At 40.8% G+C, this 13381-nt stretch overlaps 2 protein-coding genes across 3 annotated transcripts in view; one reads left to right on the forward strand and one right to left on the reverse strand.

Annotated features, from left to right (window-relative positions):
* The window catches only part of iqsec3b (IQ motif and Sec7 domain ArfGEF 3b), a 54056-nt gene extending 51663 nt beyond the window's left edge, over positions 1 to 2393 (reverse strand). The window contains exon 1 of the mRNA XM_041796033.1: positions 1670 to 2393. Coding sequence (XP_041651967.1) covers positions 1670 to 2196 — 527 coding nt within the window. The 5' untranslated portion in view covers positions 2197 to 2393. The remainder of the gene's footprint in view (positions 1 to 1669) is intronic.
* Positions 2394 to 3742: 1349 nt separating this feature from the next.
* wash1 (WAS protein family homolog 1) lies at positions 3743 to 13287 on the forward strand. 2 transcript variants are annotated; one of them, XM_041796462.1, is made up of 11 exons: positions 3743 to 3854; positions 4344 to 4484; positions 7237 to 7348; positions 7471 to 7617; positions 8955 to 9091; positions 9177 to 9312; positions 11483 to 11678; positions 11775 to 11957; positions 12078 to 12236; positions 12692 to 12763; positions 12848 to 13287. In XM_041796462.1, the coding sequence occupies exons 1-11, from the start codon at positions 3847 to 3849 to the stop codon at positions 12988 to 12990; spliced, it is 1434 nt and encodes a 477-aa protein (XP_041652396.1). In that variant the 5' UTR covers positions 3743 to 3846; the 3' UTR covers positions 12991 to 13287. The 2 variants fall into 2 exon arrangements, with proteins under 2 accessions (XP_041652396.1, XP_041652397.1); XM_041796463.1 differs by having other exon boundaries at positions 12695 to 12763.
* The last annotated feature ends 94 nt before the right edge of the window (positions 13288 to 13381 follow it).

The following is a 13381-nucleotide window of genomic DNA, read 5'->3' on the forward strand; positions in this document are numbered from 1 at the left end:
GTCAGGAAGCCATTTTCAGTGACTTGCAGATGTGTGATGGGGAAATAAACTGCCAAATGTCTATGGTGTACTTTTATTTGTGAGGATATATCGTCATCCCTTTGTTTTGTCGTGTTATTTCCTCCATCTCAAGTTCAAGCTGCCCAATTTTTCATAAAAAAAAATTGGTTATGGGGTTCAGATGGTAAAATGGGTTCAAGTCGGGCCTGTGGCTCTTTTCCGGCATGTCTTGCACCCACTTTCTCATACCTGTTTCCAATTCTATCCACTGCCCTCTTCTATCAATAAAGACATATATCTTTAAAAAAAACTTGGGTCATAATTATATATTGTAAGAATTCTGAGTTGTGATACGTCATTAAGGAGGTATTGGTGGATCCTAACAATATACCAGTTGAGTAGCACTGACCTACATATCTCATTCAGGGTCATGGGAAGTCAGGGTTAATCTAGGCAGTCATTGGGCAAGAGGCAGGGTTTACCCTGGACTGATTGCTAGTCAGTCACAGGACTGACATAGAGACATAGGAATAGTCACACTCACATCTACAGGCAATTTAGAGCCACCACTCAACCTAAGAGCAGGATTTGGTCTGTAAGAGGAAGCTGGAGTACCTGGAGAGAACCCACACATGCACAGGGAGAACATGCAAACTCCACACAGAAAGACCCTGTCTGACCAGAATTTGAACCAGGACCCTTCTTGCTGTGAGGCCTCTGCACTAACCACTGCACCACTGTGCAACCTATCAACTCACATTTTTTTAAAATGCTTTAGTTCCTGTCTGCACTCCTGCTCCTCTCAGCTCATCCTTTGCACTGTGTTGCTCCTCTCAGTGGGGGAGGAGTCTCAGGGAGACCAATCAGGACTCCTGCTGGGATACAACTTATGAACACAGCAAACACACTGAATGCAGAATATGAGCAAAGGAGAGAAAGGTTTTCTCTCTTTACTTTAGGAGTGATGGTGTAGCTACTGTGATGCTCTGGTGCCAAAGAAAGGGACGGAGGAGTGTTTGTATGTGTGCACGTGCCTCTTCACACAGCAACATCAGAGGCCCGGAGGTCCCGTGAGAGTTCCCAGATCCCGTGCGGTAATTAAACAAGAACCAGAAGCTGCGCGTGGACAGCGACTCGCGGTGTCTCATCATCGCACGTGAGGCTGCTCCTGTCTCGAACTGACATTGACCACTGCTGTGCTGAGTACACGCGCACATGCACACACTGAGCGCACAGGCCTACAGCTGTTTGTTATGTAATGATTCAGTGATCGTGATCCAGTTTCTCATTTAAATAATCCACCTCTTCCTCTTCTGGCTCAGTCCTTAGCCGAAACACACACACACTCGCACATACGCACACACAAACACACACAGCTGTAAATTGGAAATTTGCAAGCGCCTTCTTCACTAATTAAACGCCTCTCAATCTGCAGGGCATGCACACGCGCGTGCACGCTCCTAATTATAGTCTACAGTTGCAGCCTGATGCAACACAAATACTGCAAAGGATCTAAAACAGGCAAGGTAGTGCATTTATGAAGGCTAAAGGTGCATACTGCAGAAAATCCTGAAAATATGAGGTCTTGCTTGTATGAACAGCCAAAATCCTTAAGAGCTTCGGGACTATTTTAAGGCACATCTGCAAACATCATGTAACCTCTACTCACTCGGATTTCCTAGCCAGGGCCAAGGATCGACAGAGGGTTGTAGGGGTCATCGGAACCAAAGAGCGGCAGCTAAGGGAACTTCCTCCGTTTTCTGAGTCACTTTCAATCGGGGAAACAGCGGACGGGTCGGCAGGGACCAGCTGCATATCGCCCGGGTCCATGGGTTGAGAAGGCGAAGGCAGGACCCCTGAAGCTTTCTCGACCTGTACTGGTGCAGCTGCATTGCCCGGCACAGGTCCTGTACTTGTCTTAATTTGGGGGTCCTGAGGAGGATGGTGATGAGGGAGACAAGTAGGGTCTGGGTGATGGTGATGGTGATGGAGGTGATGGTACGGATGCTGCTGCTGTATCCTGACTTCTCGCAGGTGCCTGTTCTCGCCGATGAGCTCGTCCACGCGCCGGTCCAGCTCCTCTATCCGGGAGCGCTGCGTCTGGATGAGACTCTGCTGGTTCTGGACGATGGTGGTAAGCTCCCGCAGGTACAGAATCGCCTGCACCGGGTTTTCCAGCAGGCTGGAGCTCATCATACACAGGAGTGAAGGAGGGAAGAGAGAGGGAGAAGAAAAAAAGAAGCTGGGCAGAGGGATGGAGGAAGGAGCAGATGACAAATATCCGTGAGTGCGGCGGATGAGAAGGTGAGGTGTCCTTCCGCTCTCGTCTCCTTGATGCTGCCAGGTTGATGATGAGGCTGCACAGACCGAGATAGCCTCCGCTTCTCCGGTCGTTTCCCTCCCTCCCTCTCTCTCTATCTATCTCTCTTCCACTGCGCTGAGTGGTGCTGATGAGAGGAGCCAGATCCAGATGTGACAGGAGGGAGGAGGGGAGGAAAGGCGCTGGAGGACGGATGCGTCATTACGCACATGCAAGAGAAGACTACAGAGCAAGCACGCACCCTATGGGCAGTAAACGAATATTTAACATCTTAACCGAGAACTTTTCTGAGCCCCTTTCAGCGCATAAAGGCACACAACATGAAAATGCAGTTTAAAAACTATACATTTAGGCTTTTTTAAGTACCTTCTAATCTTTATGTACCCTTCACGGAACACTGAGTAATTTTGACTTTTTGTTCCTATAAAGTTATGTGAACTTGCCATCAGTGATTGAAATTATTTGACAATTAAGTGGCTTGTAAGCTGTTCTGTTACACAATGTTGTTTATAAACGTGTGTGTAATTTTATTTTGCCAATACCTTGCTCGAACTTTTTAACAAATGTAAAGTTTCTGAGTAGGCTATCTTTGAAAAGTGCTTAAAATAAAATTTATTATTTTTAGTTCACTAAAAAAGTTCATTAATTATAGACAGTGTCATTAATTAATCGTGATTAATCGCATATGCTGATAACTTTAGAAAGACTGCATTACTGGTAGTAGTAACAAAACACCCAGAAAGGGCATTCTACTCGCTCTTGAAACAGGAGAAGACGAGAGAAAGGGAAGATTGTCAATCGAGGATGGTGTTAATCTTTAGAATATGCATTTATCCATAAAATTATATATATATATATATATATATATATATATATATATATATATATATATATTTTTTTTTTTTTTTTTTATTTTTTTTCTTTAAAGAGTACAGAGAATGTGTTTAAATCGAAGTTACAAAGATACTTTAGCCGGTTGTGAGATGGCAGAGTGCCATTTATCAGCATACATTTGTAATAGCATTTGTTACCGCTTTGGTCGATTAGTCGAAATTATTCGAACGTTTTGACAGCTATTATTATTATTATTATTATTATTAAGCTACTCTCGTAGCGAGGGTGCTCACGGTTGCATGCAAATATTGTATTAAAAGAAACCAAAATACTGAAATAATTGGTTCTACTGAGCGGAGACGCCATGCCATATAAGGTTGTTAGAAATTACAGGTAGTATAAGTTACCAACAGAACATGAAACCATTGGAAAATAAAACAAAGTAAACTATACAAGAAGAAAAAGGGATCGCCGTTCTGAAATTTCGAATCCTCTACTCATACCTGTCAAGAATAAATGTGTCCGAGTGACAGTGAATGCAACTGAGAGTTACTGCGTGGTCACGTGCCACTTAGACGCGGAAGTACTGAGTCGTTGTTTTCACTAACCAGTAGCCCGGATGTTAGCAGCGACAGCAGAGCTCTTTATTTTATTTATTCAGTAACCGTTAATAAATCGCTTAAACATCACCCATGGTCAGGTAAGACGGCTTCAAGAGACTGTCTCACATTTTAAGATGTCTCTCCGCTGGTATTTTTTGTTAAAGCTCGGTGTGATGCTTCTGTTAAAGTGTGTTGTTAATTTCGTTAGATTATCCGCTATAAAACAGAATTTACATGGGTGCGACATTATTAACGGTAGCTGTCAGCTGCTGATAAAACCACGCATCGACATACAAATACATTTAGCACTAATAATTCTTAGTTAGTGCATGCTTTAGAATAAATATTGCCAAAAATTGTCATGTGAGAGTCAGATGACAGGGGTCTTAGAATGTGGTGCTGAGGTCAAGGGGGCTTTACTACTGCAGTCTTGTGGTGAGAGATCTAACATCACTATTGACGTCCTTTCTACCATCACTAGACACATGGATATGGGATATATTGCTCGAAATCAGACTTTGAATAGGGGATTCAAAGTGTTACGTTGTTTATGAGTGTAAACTTGAGTCTGTGTTGTTTAAATTTAGGATGACCCAGAAGCACTGCCTGGAGGGCCAGGTGTACTCAGTGCCGCTCATCCAGCCAGACCTGAGGAGAGAGGAGGCCATCCATCAGATAGCTGATGCATTACTCTACCTGGAGAGTATCTCTACAGATATTTTCAAAAGGCAAGATAATTACACTAACACTACATGGTAATTGTAAAATGGACAAAATGGAAAAATGGGCTGAGCGTGTAAAGCACTTTTCTGGTCTGACTACTCTAAGCCTTTTACACTACAGGTCACACCTACGCTTTAAATCCATATTCATACACTAATGGCAAAGGCTGCTATGGCCATCAGCAGAGTTGGCCATCAGTATTAGCTAATCCCATTCAAACACATCCATACCCATTTACATGCAAGCGACACAGCAGTGGGAGCAAATTGGAATAAAGTGTCTTTCACTGATTGAACCCGCAACCTTACAATTGCGAGACAACTGACTCTGCCTACCGAGCCACAGTCCCCATAGATATAAGAGGTAGAGGTAAAAACATGAAGGCACAACAAAATCAAGATTTTATGAGCACATGTAAAGCATGAAGGTGTTGTGTTTTTTTTTTTCACACTCTGCCAAAAACACAGATAGTATGAACTCCTTCAGAGGGTGTCAGTCGCAAATTTATATTAGTTTAACATAATGCTAAACCTGGCCTGCATCTTGCACCAGCAGTGTTAAAGGCACTCATCCTGTTCAGGATTGCGAGGGTCCAGAGAACTTTGAGAACTTCTACTATGTTACAATTTAATCCATCTTTTATATTTCATTTCAATTCAGTCATGTTTTAAATAGATTAGAATAAAGGTTTTCTTGAAATATAGTCATGGGCGAAAGTATTGGCACCCCTGGAATTTTTCAAGAAAATACACAATTTCTCACAGAAATTGTTGCAATTACAAATGTTTTTGGTATACACATGTTTATTTCCTTTATGTGCATTGGAACAACACAAAAAGCAGAAAAAAATCCAAAACTGACATAACTTTACACAAAACTCAAAAAATGGGCTGGACAAAATTATTGGCACCCTTTTAAAACTGTGTGTAAATCATTTTATTTCAAGCATGTGATGCTCATTTAAACTCACCTGTGGCAGTAACAGGTGCTGGCAATATAGATATCACACCTGAAGCCAGTTAGAATGTATAAAAGTTGACTTAACCTGTGTGTGTCATGCCAAGCATGGAGAAGAGAAAGAAGAGCCGAGAGTTATCTGAGGATTTAAGAAGCAAAATTGTGGAAAAATATGAATAATCTCAAGGTTACAAGACCATCTCCAGAGATCTTGAAATTCCTTTGTCCACTGTGTGTAATATAATCAAGAAGTTTATAACCCATGGAACTGTGGCTAATCTCCCAGGATGTGGACGGAAGAGAAAAACTGACAAAAGGATGCAACGCAGGATAGTTGGAATGGTGGATAAACATCCTCAGTCAACTTCCACACAAATTCAGGCTGTCCTGCAGACTCAGGGTGCAAAAGTGTCAGCTCAGACCATACGTGGTCATCTGAATAAGATGAAGCGCTATGGCAGGAGATCGAGGAGAACCCCACTGCTGACAAAGAGACCAAAAAAAGGCCAGCCTGGAGTTTGCAAAAATGTGCCTGAGTAAGCCTCAATCCTTCTGGGAGAACATTTCGTGGACAGATGAGACAAAGGTAGAGCTTTTTGGAAAAGCAGGTCATTCTACTGTTTACAGAAAACAGAATGAGGCCTACAAAGAAAAGAACACAGTACCTACATTCAAACATGGTGGAGGTTCAAAGACGTTTTGGGGTTGTTTTGCTACCTCTGGCACTGGGTACCTTGACTGTGTGCAAGGAATCATAAAATCTGGAGACTTATGAAGAGATTTTGAGCCACAATGTAGGGCCTAGTGTTAGAAAGCTGGGTCTGCGTCAGAGGTCATGTGTGTTCCAGCAGGAGAATGACCTGAAACATACCTCAAAAACCTCCAAGAAATGGTTGGAGACAAAGCACTGGAGAGTTCTGAAGTGGCCAGCAATGATTCTGGACCTAAATCCCATTGAACACCTATGGAGAGATCTCAAAATTGCTGTTGCAAGAAGGCACCCTTCAAATCTGAGAGGCCTGGAGCAGTTTGCAAAAGAAAAGTGGTCCAAAATTCCAGTTGAGAGGTGTAAGAAGCTTGTTGATGGTTAGAGGAAGCGATTGGTTTCAGTTATTTTTTTCCAAAGGTGTGCAACCAAATATTAAGGTGAGAGTGCCAATAATTTTGTCCAGCCCATTTTTTGAGTTTTGTGCAAAATTATGTCAATTTTGGCTTTTCTTCTGCTTTTTGTGTTGTTCCAATGCACATAAAGGAAATAAACGTGTATACCAAAACATTTTCTGGAAAAATTCCAGGGGTGCCAATACTTTCATCCATGACTTTACATGAGGTACTAAGTTGATTTAAACAGGACAGTCAACACAGCAACCTCTGTTGCAAGTCTTCCTGAACACTGAATGTCATACACTGTATGTCTTTCATGACATTCTTGGTAAAACAGGTGGAATAAATATGTTTATATGTCTTGCCATAGTGTTTTTAGCTCTGACACCATGAAAATTGAGGAAGAGTCTGCTATAACTACATGAAAAGTGTGACATTTATGAACAAATTGTTTCATCAATATAGACCTTTGAAAGATGATTTCTTCATAATTAGACATATTATTTCAACAATCAATAATAAGGTGTGTAATCACTGTGATTCAGCACCTTGCAGAGTTTGTACAAAAAATGACAACCGTCTGAGGTAACAGCTTTCACTATACATGTGTCTAATACAGTCCAATATCCCATTTTTTTCCCCTAGTTTTGTGTTTGTCCATACTCATGTTTTAGTGTATGTGTTTGTTCTTTCCAGGGTGTCTGACAGCGTAGAAAAGAACCGCCGCCAGCTGCAGAGTGTCACTGACCGGATCAAACTAGCTCAGGCTCGTGTTGACAAGATCAAAGGAAGCAAGAAGGCTACCAAGGTAACACAGCACCTTCACTTTGCAAAGACACTTTTGATATTTCACCTGTGATTCCCATTAGAGACAGAAATTATAAAAAACAAGTAAAAAATCAACGAGCCATGCCTTTTCTCTGTTTACAGGTTTTCTCCAGTGCCAAATACCCAGCACCAGATCGACTTCAGGATTACTCATCTATCTTTACTGAGGCTACAGACCCTTCCTCACAAACTCGCCCCCGACTCAGAATCCAGAATAAACTCCGACCTTTTGATGAGAAAGCCTTACAGGTGAGGAAAAATCCATTAAAGTGCTGGTTACAACAGATTTTTTGAGATGCAAAGATGCCAACGGCACAACTTAAAGAAATGTAATGAAGCGCAAAAGCTTCTGGGCTGCTGTAACTTACAAAAGAGCAGAAAGTGTGTGGCTGCATGATGTTGTAAAGGCTTCTTTACACAGCAGGGAAACAAACAGGGATAGAGAAAAATGTCCATTCACTTGTCTTTAATCCTACTGCAAGACTGTTAGGACTAACTTTTGTGATCCCACTGTTTGGATAAAAATTTTGGGTCATGCATTTAATAATCGAATGACTTTTATGCTTGTATCTGTACCTGACCTATTTCATGGGAAGACAGCATTGATCATATACTGACATGGCTGTCTTCTCATTGATGCATTAATGAAGCATGAGCTAAACTTGACGTGACCTGACCGCAGGAAAACAATCAAGATAACCTCATTTTACCTTCACGTTTCAAAGGAGACAGTTAAGGTCATGTGAGCTTCTGGTGTCATGTCCTGGTTTCTTTTTATTTTGATTATTATTTTGGATAATCATTTCTTACATGAACACATATTTCCTTGTGATATGCATGCATTTTGGAAAATAATGATCACTTGACCAGTGCTTAAAAACTTTGATTCATGCCAGTCTCTCAACTCTTCAAAACTTGGTGTTCAGCTACTGCCTGGAATTCACTGACGACATTTTATAGTTTGTTAAATAGGTACCATGGCACTGATGGAGAAAATCTTTTCCTCACAAATTGATTAGGCTGTGGCAGCTTATTTTACAGGTTAAAGGATATAGCAGAGGTACAGCAGAGCTGACAGGATTTAAATTAGCTTGTCATGGTGTTTTGCTGCTAAGTTGATTCCTGATTAGAAGGTCAAAGGTGAAAACAACTGAGGCATGTAGAAAATTCAGTGTGTGAAAATGTTTTGTTCCTAAGAGGCTTTTTGGCTATGATTATTTCTGCTTGATATCTGTTTTATTTATACTGAACACAGCAGATTTTCTGTTACCTTCCTGGAAGACTTAGAAAACCATATTTCTACTTCATCTGCTTGCAAGTGTCTTGTTTTTGTATGCATGTGTGTGGCTGTGTGTACTTATAAGAGGGAAAAAATGCAAACTGCCAGCAATTTAGTCTGGTACTGAGATGCATTATTCAATATCTCTCCGGAAGCAGCCTCTCTGACCATATAATTTGTTATTGCAGTGTTGTGCACAGCCGCCTCAGTGTTCAGAAGCACTTTCTTGGCATTTGTGATTGGATTCATTCAAGATTTAGTTGACATTGTACAGATCTCTCATTGTGTCTGCATGTCTTCCTTTCAGGAGAAGTTGATGTATTTTCCAGTATGTGTGAACAATAAGAAGAAGTCTGAGGATGAGACAGAGGAAGGGCTGGGCAGTCTGCCACGCAACATCTCCTCCGTCAGCTCTCTGTTGCTCTTTAATACAACAGAGAACCTGTGAGTCAACACAAACATGCTCACTGTAAACACCCATCAGATTTCAATCCATTCTTCACATCTTTGGATTTGTGTGTGTTTAAAGATATAAGAAGTACGTGTTCCTTGATCCTCTGGCTGGAGCTGTGACAAAGACACACACTACACTAGAGACTGAGAAAGAAGAGAAACCATTCGATGCTCCGCTGTCCATTACAAAGAGGGAGCAACTGGAGAGACAGGTAGCTCAATCATCATACAACCAAAACTAATTGTCTGTTTTTATCAGAAGGATTTGGGGGGGGGGGTCAAATACTTTGCTTCAGTGAATGGCAGTTGTCGTGATCCAAGAATTTTGAATTTCAACGCCATTGGTAGGAAAAACCCACATTGCTATACCTGTTTCAGTATCACTACAACTTAAAGCAACCTCCTGGACACTTAGAAATATTTAATTTTGACATTTTTTCGAAACTGCACATTAGAAAGGGTCATTAAACACATCAAAATCCTGACAGTCTCAAAATTCTCAAAATTCCTCACAGTCAAAAATCTGCAGGTCAGGACATAAAGAAAACCTTTTAGGGACCAGGTGACATTTCTGTGTCTTTGCTCTGCTCTCTATCCATCTGTATCAGACACCAACAAAACTTGTAAATTTTAATCACAAGATACTGAAGGGAATTAATGAAACCTTAATGCTGACCAACAAATTAAAAAGCTATTGGTGTAGCCTGTGACAAAGGCTGAGCAGTGACAAAAACCCAGTTCAAACCCAGTGATGTTTAAAGCCATGGCAATTACCCCCGTGACATTTTGCCTTCACTATGAACATTGTGGGGGGACAAACCGAAATGTACTGTTAATTGACAGATGGTATCAGTATAAATGTTGCAAGGCAAGAAGACAGCGAAGTTTCAGCTATACATGGTGAAAATACCTATGTAAAGTGCTATCAAACAAAACTGTGCCCTTTCCTGCAGGTTTGTGTGGAGGTGTCAATCTGTTTATCAGTTCTTTAAAGTGTAATCACTATGAAACGGTCCGAAATAACATCTTATTTCTCGGTATCACTACTTGTTTGTAACTACTCGTTCTTGCTCCCTCTTATTGATCGCCCATTGCTGCTCTCTCTCTCTCTATCTGTAACTTAAGTTTGAGGGTCAATAGTTTGCTGAAGTATATTTTTCTGAGATTTTTACTTATAGCCCCTTCATTATGACATTTTATGTGTGTTCTTAAACTTTTAAAACATGCTCTCTTCTTCAATCATATATAGAGTGGATTATTGATCATTTTTTGTGGCAATTTCTAGTGGAATTTCCGAATTACCTTGATAAATTCAGCTTGTCAAGGAAAAGGAGATAAATATGTTAAAAACCTTGAGAAAAAGAAGGAAATTTATATGGGTTATTTAATGTCACAAGAAATCCTTCAAATTTATGGATGTTCTGTATGTCAAGGAAGGGCTTTTATGTATCAAAAACTTGACGCATATTTTTTCCTGGCACACATTCCCAAGCTGCTGAATATTTCTTCACAATCCACTTTTGGGTCCAAACCAGTGTTTATTTTGTCGACTAAAACTATGACTAAAAATTTTTGCTGACAGCCTTTTTTTCCATGACAAAAACTAGACTAAGACTTGCCAAAATCAGGTCTTTGATGACTAAAACTGACAAAAAGTAAGTTTAGTTTTCGTCAAGATGACTAAAACTAGACTAAAATGCAATGTAGTTTCCGTCTGACATTCAAAATCTATGATATTTCTCCACTGTGGGTAAATCTGCCAAAACAATGCATCTGTATTTCCTTTGCCTCAGCTGTAGAAAGCAGGGACCCTGGGTTTGAACACACTACCATGGCTTGGTACCAGATTTAGGCAAGAGAATAAATGCTTGAAATTAAAGTAAAGAGTTAAATGTGAGGACTTTTTATGGACTAAAACTAGACCAAAATGTTTTAGAGTTTTTGTTGACTAAAACTAAAAAGGGTAGAAATTACTAAAATGACAACATTAACACTGCAAGCTACTGCTTTAAAGGAAAACTTCCTAGTATATACTGTATCTGGTCTTTTATAAGCAGCACATGATCCAGCAGTTTTCCTTTTGCTAAAAAAAAAATGTTATCTATATTTTTAACCAAGGTTTTTTTTTACTACAAGAATCTTTACTCCTGCTTAGGGAAAAGGCAGCCTCTAAGTAAAAGGACACGTAGGGAGTAGAGTGAAATAACCACGTACCAAAAGGCAGAGGCTGAGTCTCAAAACTGCAGCTGGTGCATGGAGGAATTTTGCCTCTGTATAAGGGGTTTCTGCACTACAAACTAAACTGAATTATTTTTGCAACCTATGGAGAATTAATATTCATGAATTCAACGACTACTCTTGATCATCTTATTTCTTGAACAGACAGCAGAGTCTTACTTCTACGTGCCAGACTTGGGCCAGGTGCCTGAGATAGATGTGCCATCCTACCTGCCTGACCTACCAGGCATCGCAGACGACCTGTCCTACAGTGCAGACCTCGGGCCTGGCTTCGCCCCGTCGGGACCAACACAAAACATCCCAGAGCTGCCTTCCTTCTCTGAGGAGAGCAGTGCTCCTGGTACACCACTGTGTTGTCTTAATTTTCTCATAGTGCTTCAGTTTGATCCTGTGTTTGTAAGCTAATTCTGATATCCACTCGTCTCTTGGTTTTCAGGACCTCAGCTCCAACCGAACGTCCCACCACCTCCTCCTCCGCCACCCCCTCCTCCTCCTCCACCACCGGAGCCTGGTCTCACACCTGCCACTCCAGCAGGTGTGTCGCCTCCTCCTCCACCGCCTCCTCCACCGCCTCCTCCTCCTGTTGACACTGCAGATGCCTCTAGAGTGCCAGGTTCAGGTTTGTATATTTAAAAAATGAATTAACATTACCCACACATAATGAGAAACACTGTTCCCTGTTAACTTGATAAATGTAACAGACATCTTGATATATCTTTATTTCCTCCCCTGACCATAGGCCCTGTATCTGGTGCTCCCAGTGAGGTGGTTCAGCCGTCAGACAGCCGAGCCAGTCTCCTGGAGTCCATCCGCAACGCTGGAGGCATTGGCAAGGCCAAGTTACGCAATGTTAAAGAGCGCAAGATGGAGAAGAAGAAACAGAAAGAGCAAGAACAAGGTGTAATATTGCTTATGTTTGGATCTGTCCATGTTTTATTAAATGCAACACTATGCTGGCTGCAACAATTAAGACAGTCATGTAATCAAAGCAGAGCATTGCTGGCAAGCTTTCATGAAAAAAAGCATCGTTCAACGTTGTTATGTTAGACATCACAGTCCTGTGCTCTGTGACCTTTGATTTTTAAAAGCCCACTTTATTAAAGGGTTAGCTCGGTTGCTCTTGGGTTCTAATTAATCTGACTTCACATCAGACAGCACATCTCTGCCTTCATTTCTGGTTGGCTGACCAATTCTTGACCTAACATTACATTTTATGAAAAAAAAAAAAAAAAAAACACATTTCCTGTAATGATGTGTTCTATTTTAAGTACAATGGGGAAAAATCAAAACAGATTCACAGCTTAAATTAGTCTTTTAAAAAATAATCTTGTAGTAACTTCCTCTGTCTTTCAGCAGTGGGAGCTGCATCCAGTGGGGGAGACTTTATGTCCGATCTCTTTAATAAACTTGCAATGCGTAGGAAAGGTGGGTTTTTTTTTTTTCGTGTCAAAATTGATTCAGGAAGCTAGAGATGCATACTGTAAATAATGTGTGGTGTTACCTCTTTAGGCATTTCTGGGAAGGGTCCAGCTGGAGGGGAGACAGGCGATACTCCCAGTAGCACAGGGGGTGCATTTGCCAGGATGTCGGACGTGATCCCGCCACTTCCTGCCCCACAGTCAGCGACAGATGATGATGACTGGGAAGCGTAACATAATGGACAATGAAAGCATTTAAAAGTCATGGATAATTACCTTAATTTTTCTACAATCACTCAACAAATAATCATTAAAACATGGTCCCACTAACAGAAAGTTAAAATGGGAAATGTTTGTCAAAGAAAGAAGCAGAAAACATTGATGAAAGTCATAGATAAAGAATTTATTGAGAATCTTTTCATTTTAAAACATATTTTCATAACATTAATAAACAGATATTCTTAGAACGCCAAATGAAATCATCTCACTAACATCTCTCCATTAAATAAAAGTAATTTTTGCATTACATAACAGCGTACTCTGAGTGTTTTAATATTTAATTTCAGCTTCAAGGGTACATCAGTTACATCGATGCCTGAGCCTGACATCTTTGTAGCACATTCTT

Source organism: Cheilinus undulatus, linkage group 9 (genome assembly GCF_018320785.1).
Source record: "Cheilinus undulatus linkage group 9, ASM1832078v1, whole genome shotgun sequence".
Lineage (NCBI taxonomy): Eukaryota > Metazoa > Chordata > Actinopteri > Labriformes > Labridae > Cheilinus > Cheilinus undulatus.

What these genes read in the sequence shown, in the direction of transcription:
- wash1 (XM_041796462.1), top strand. An exon ending in TCTACAGATATTTTCAAAAG is followed by an intron (nt 4,485 to 7,236) that starts GCAAGATAATTA and finishes TGTTCTTTCCAG; the next exon opens with GGTGTCTGACAGCGTAGAAA. An exon ending in GGGAGCAACTGGAGAGACAG is followed by an intron (nt 9,313 to 11,482) that starts GTAGCTCAATCA and finishes TTTCTTGAACAG; the next exon opens with ACAGCAGAGTCTTACTTCTA.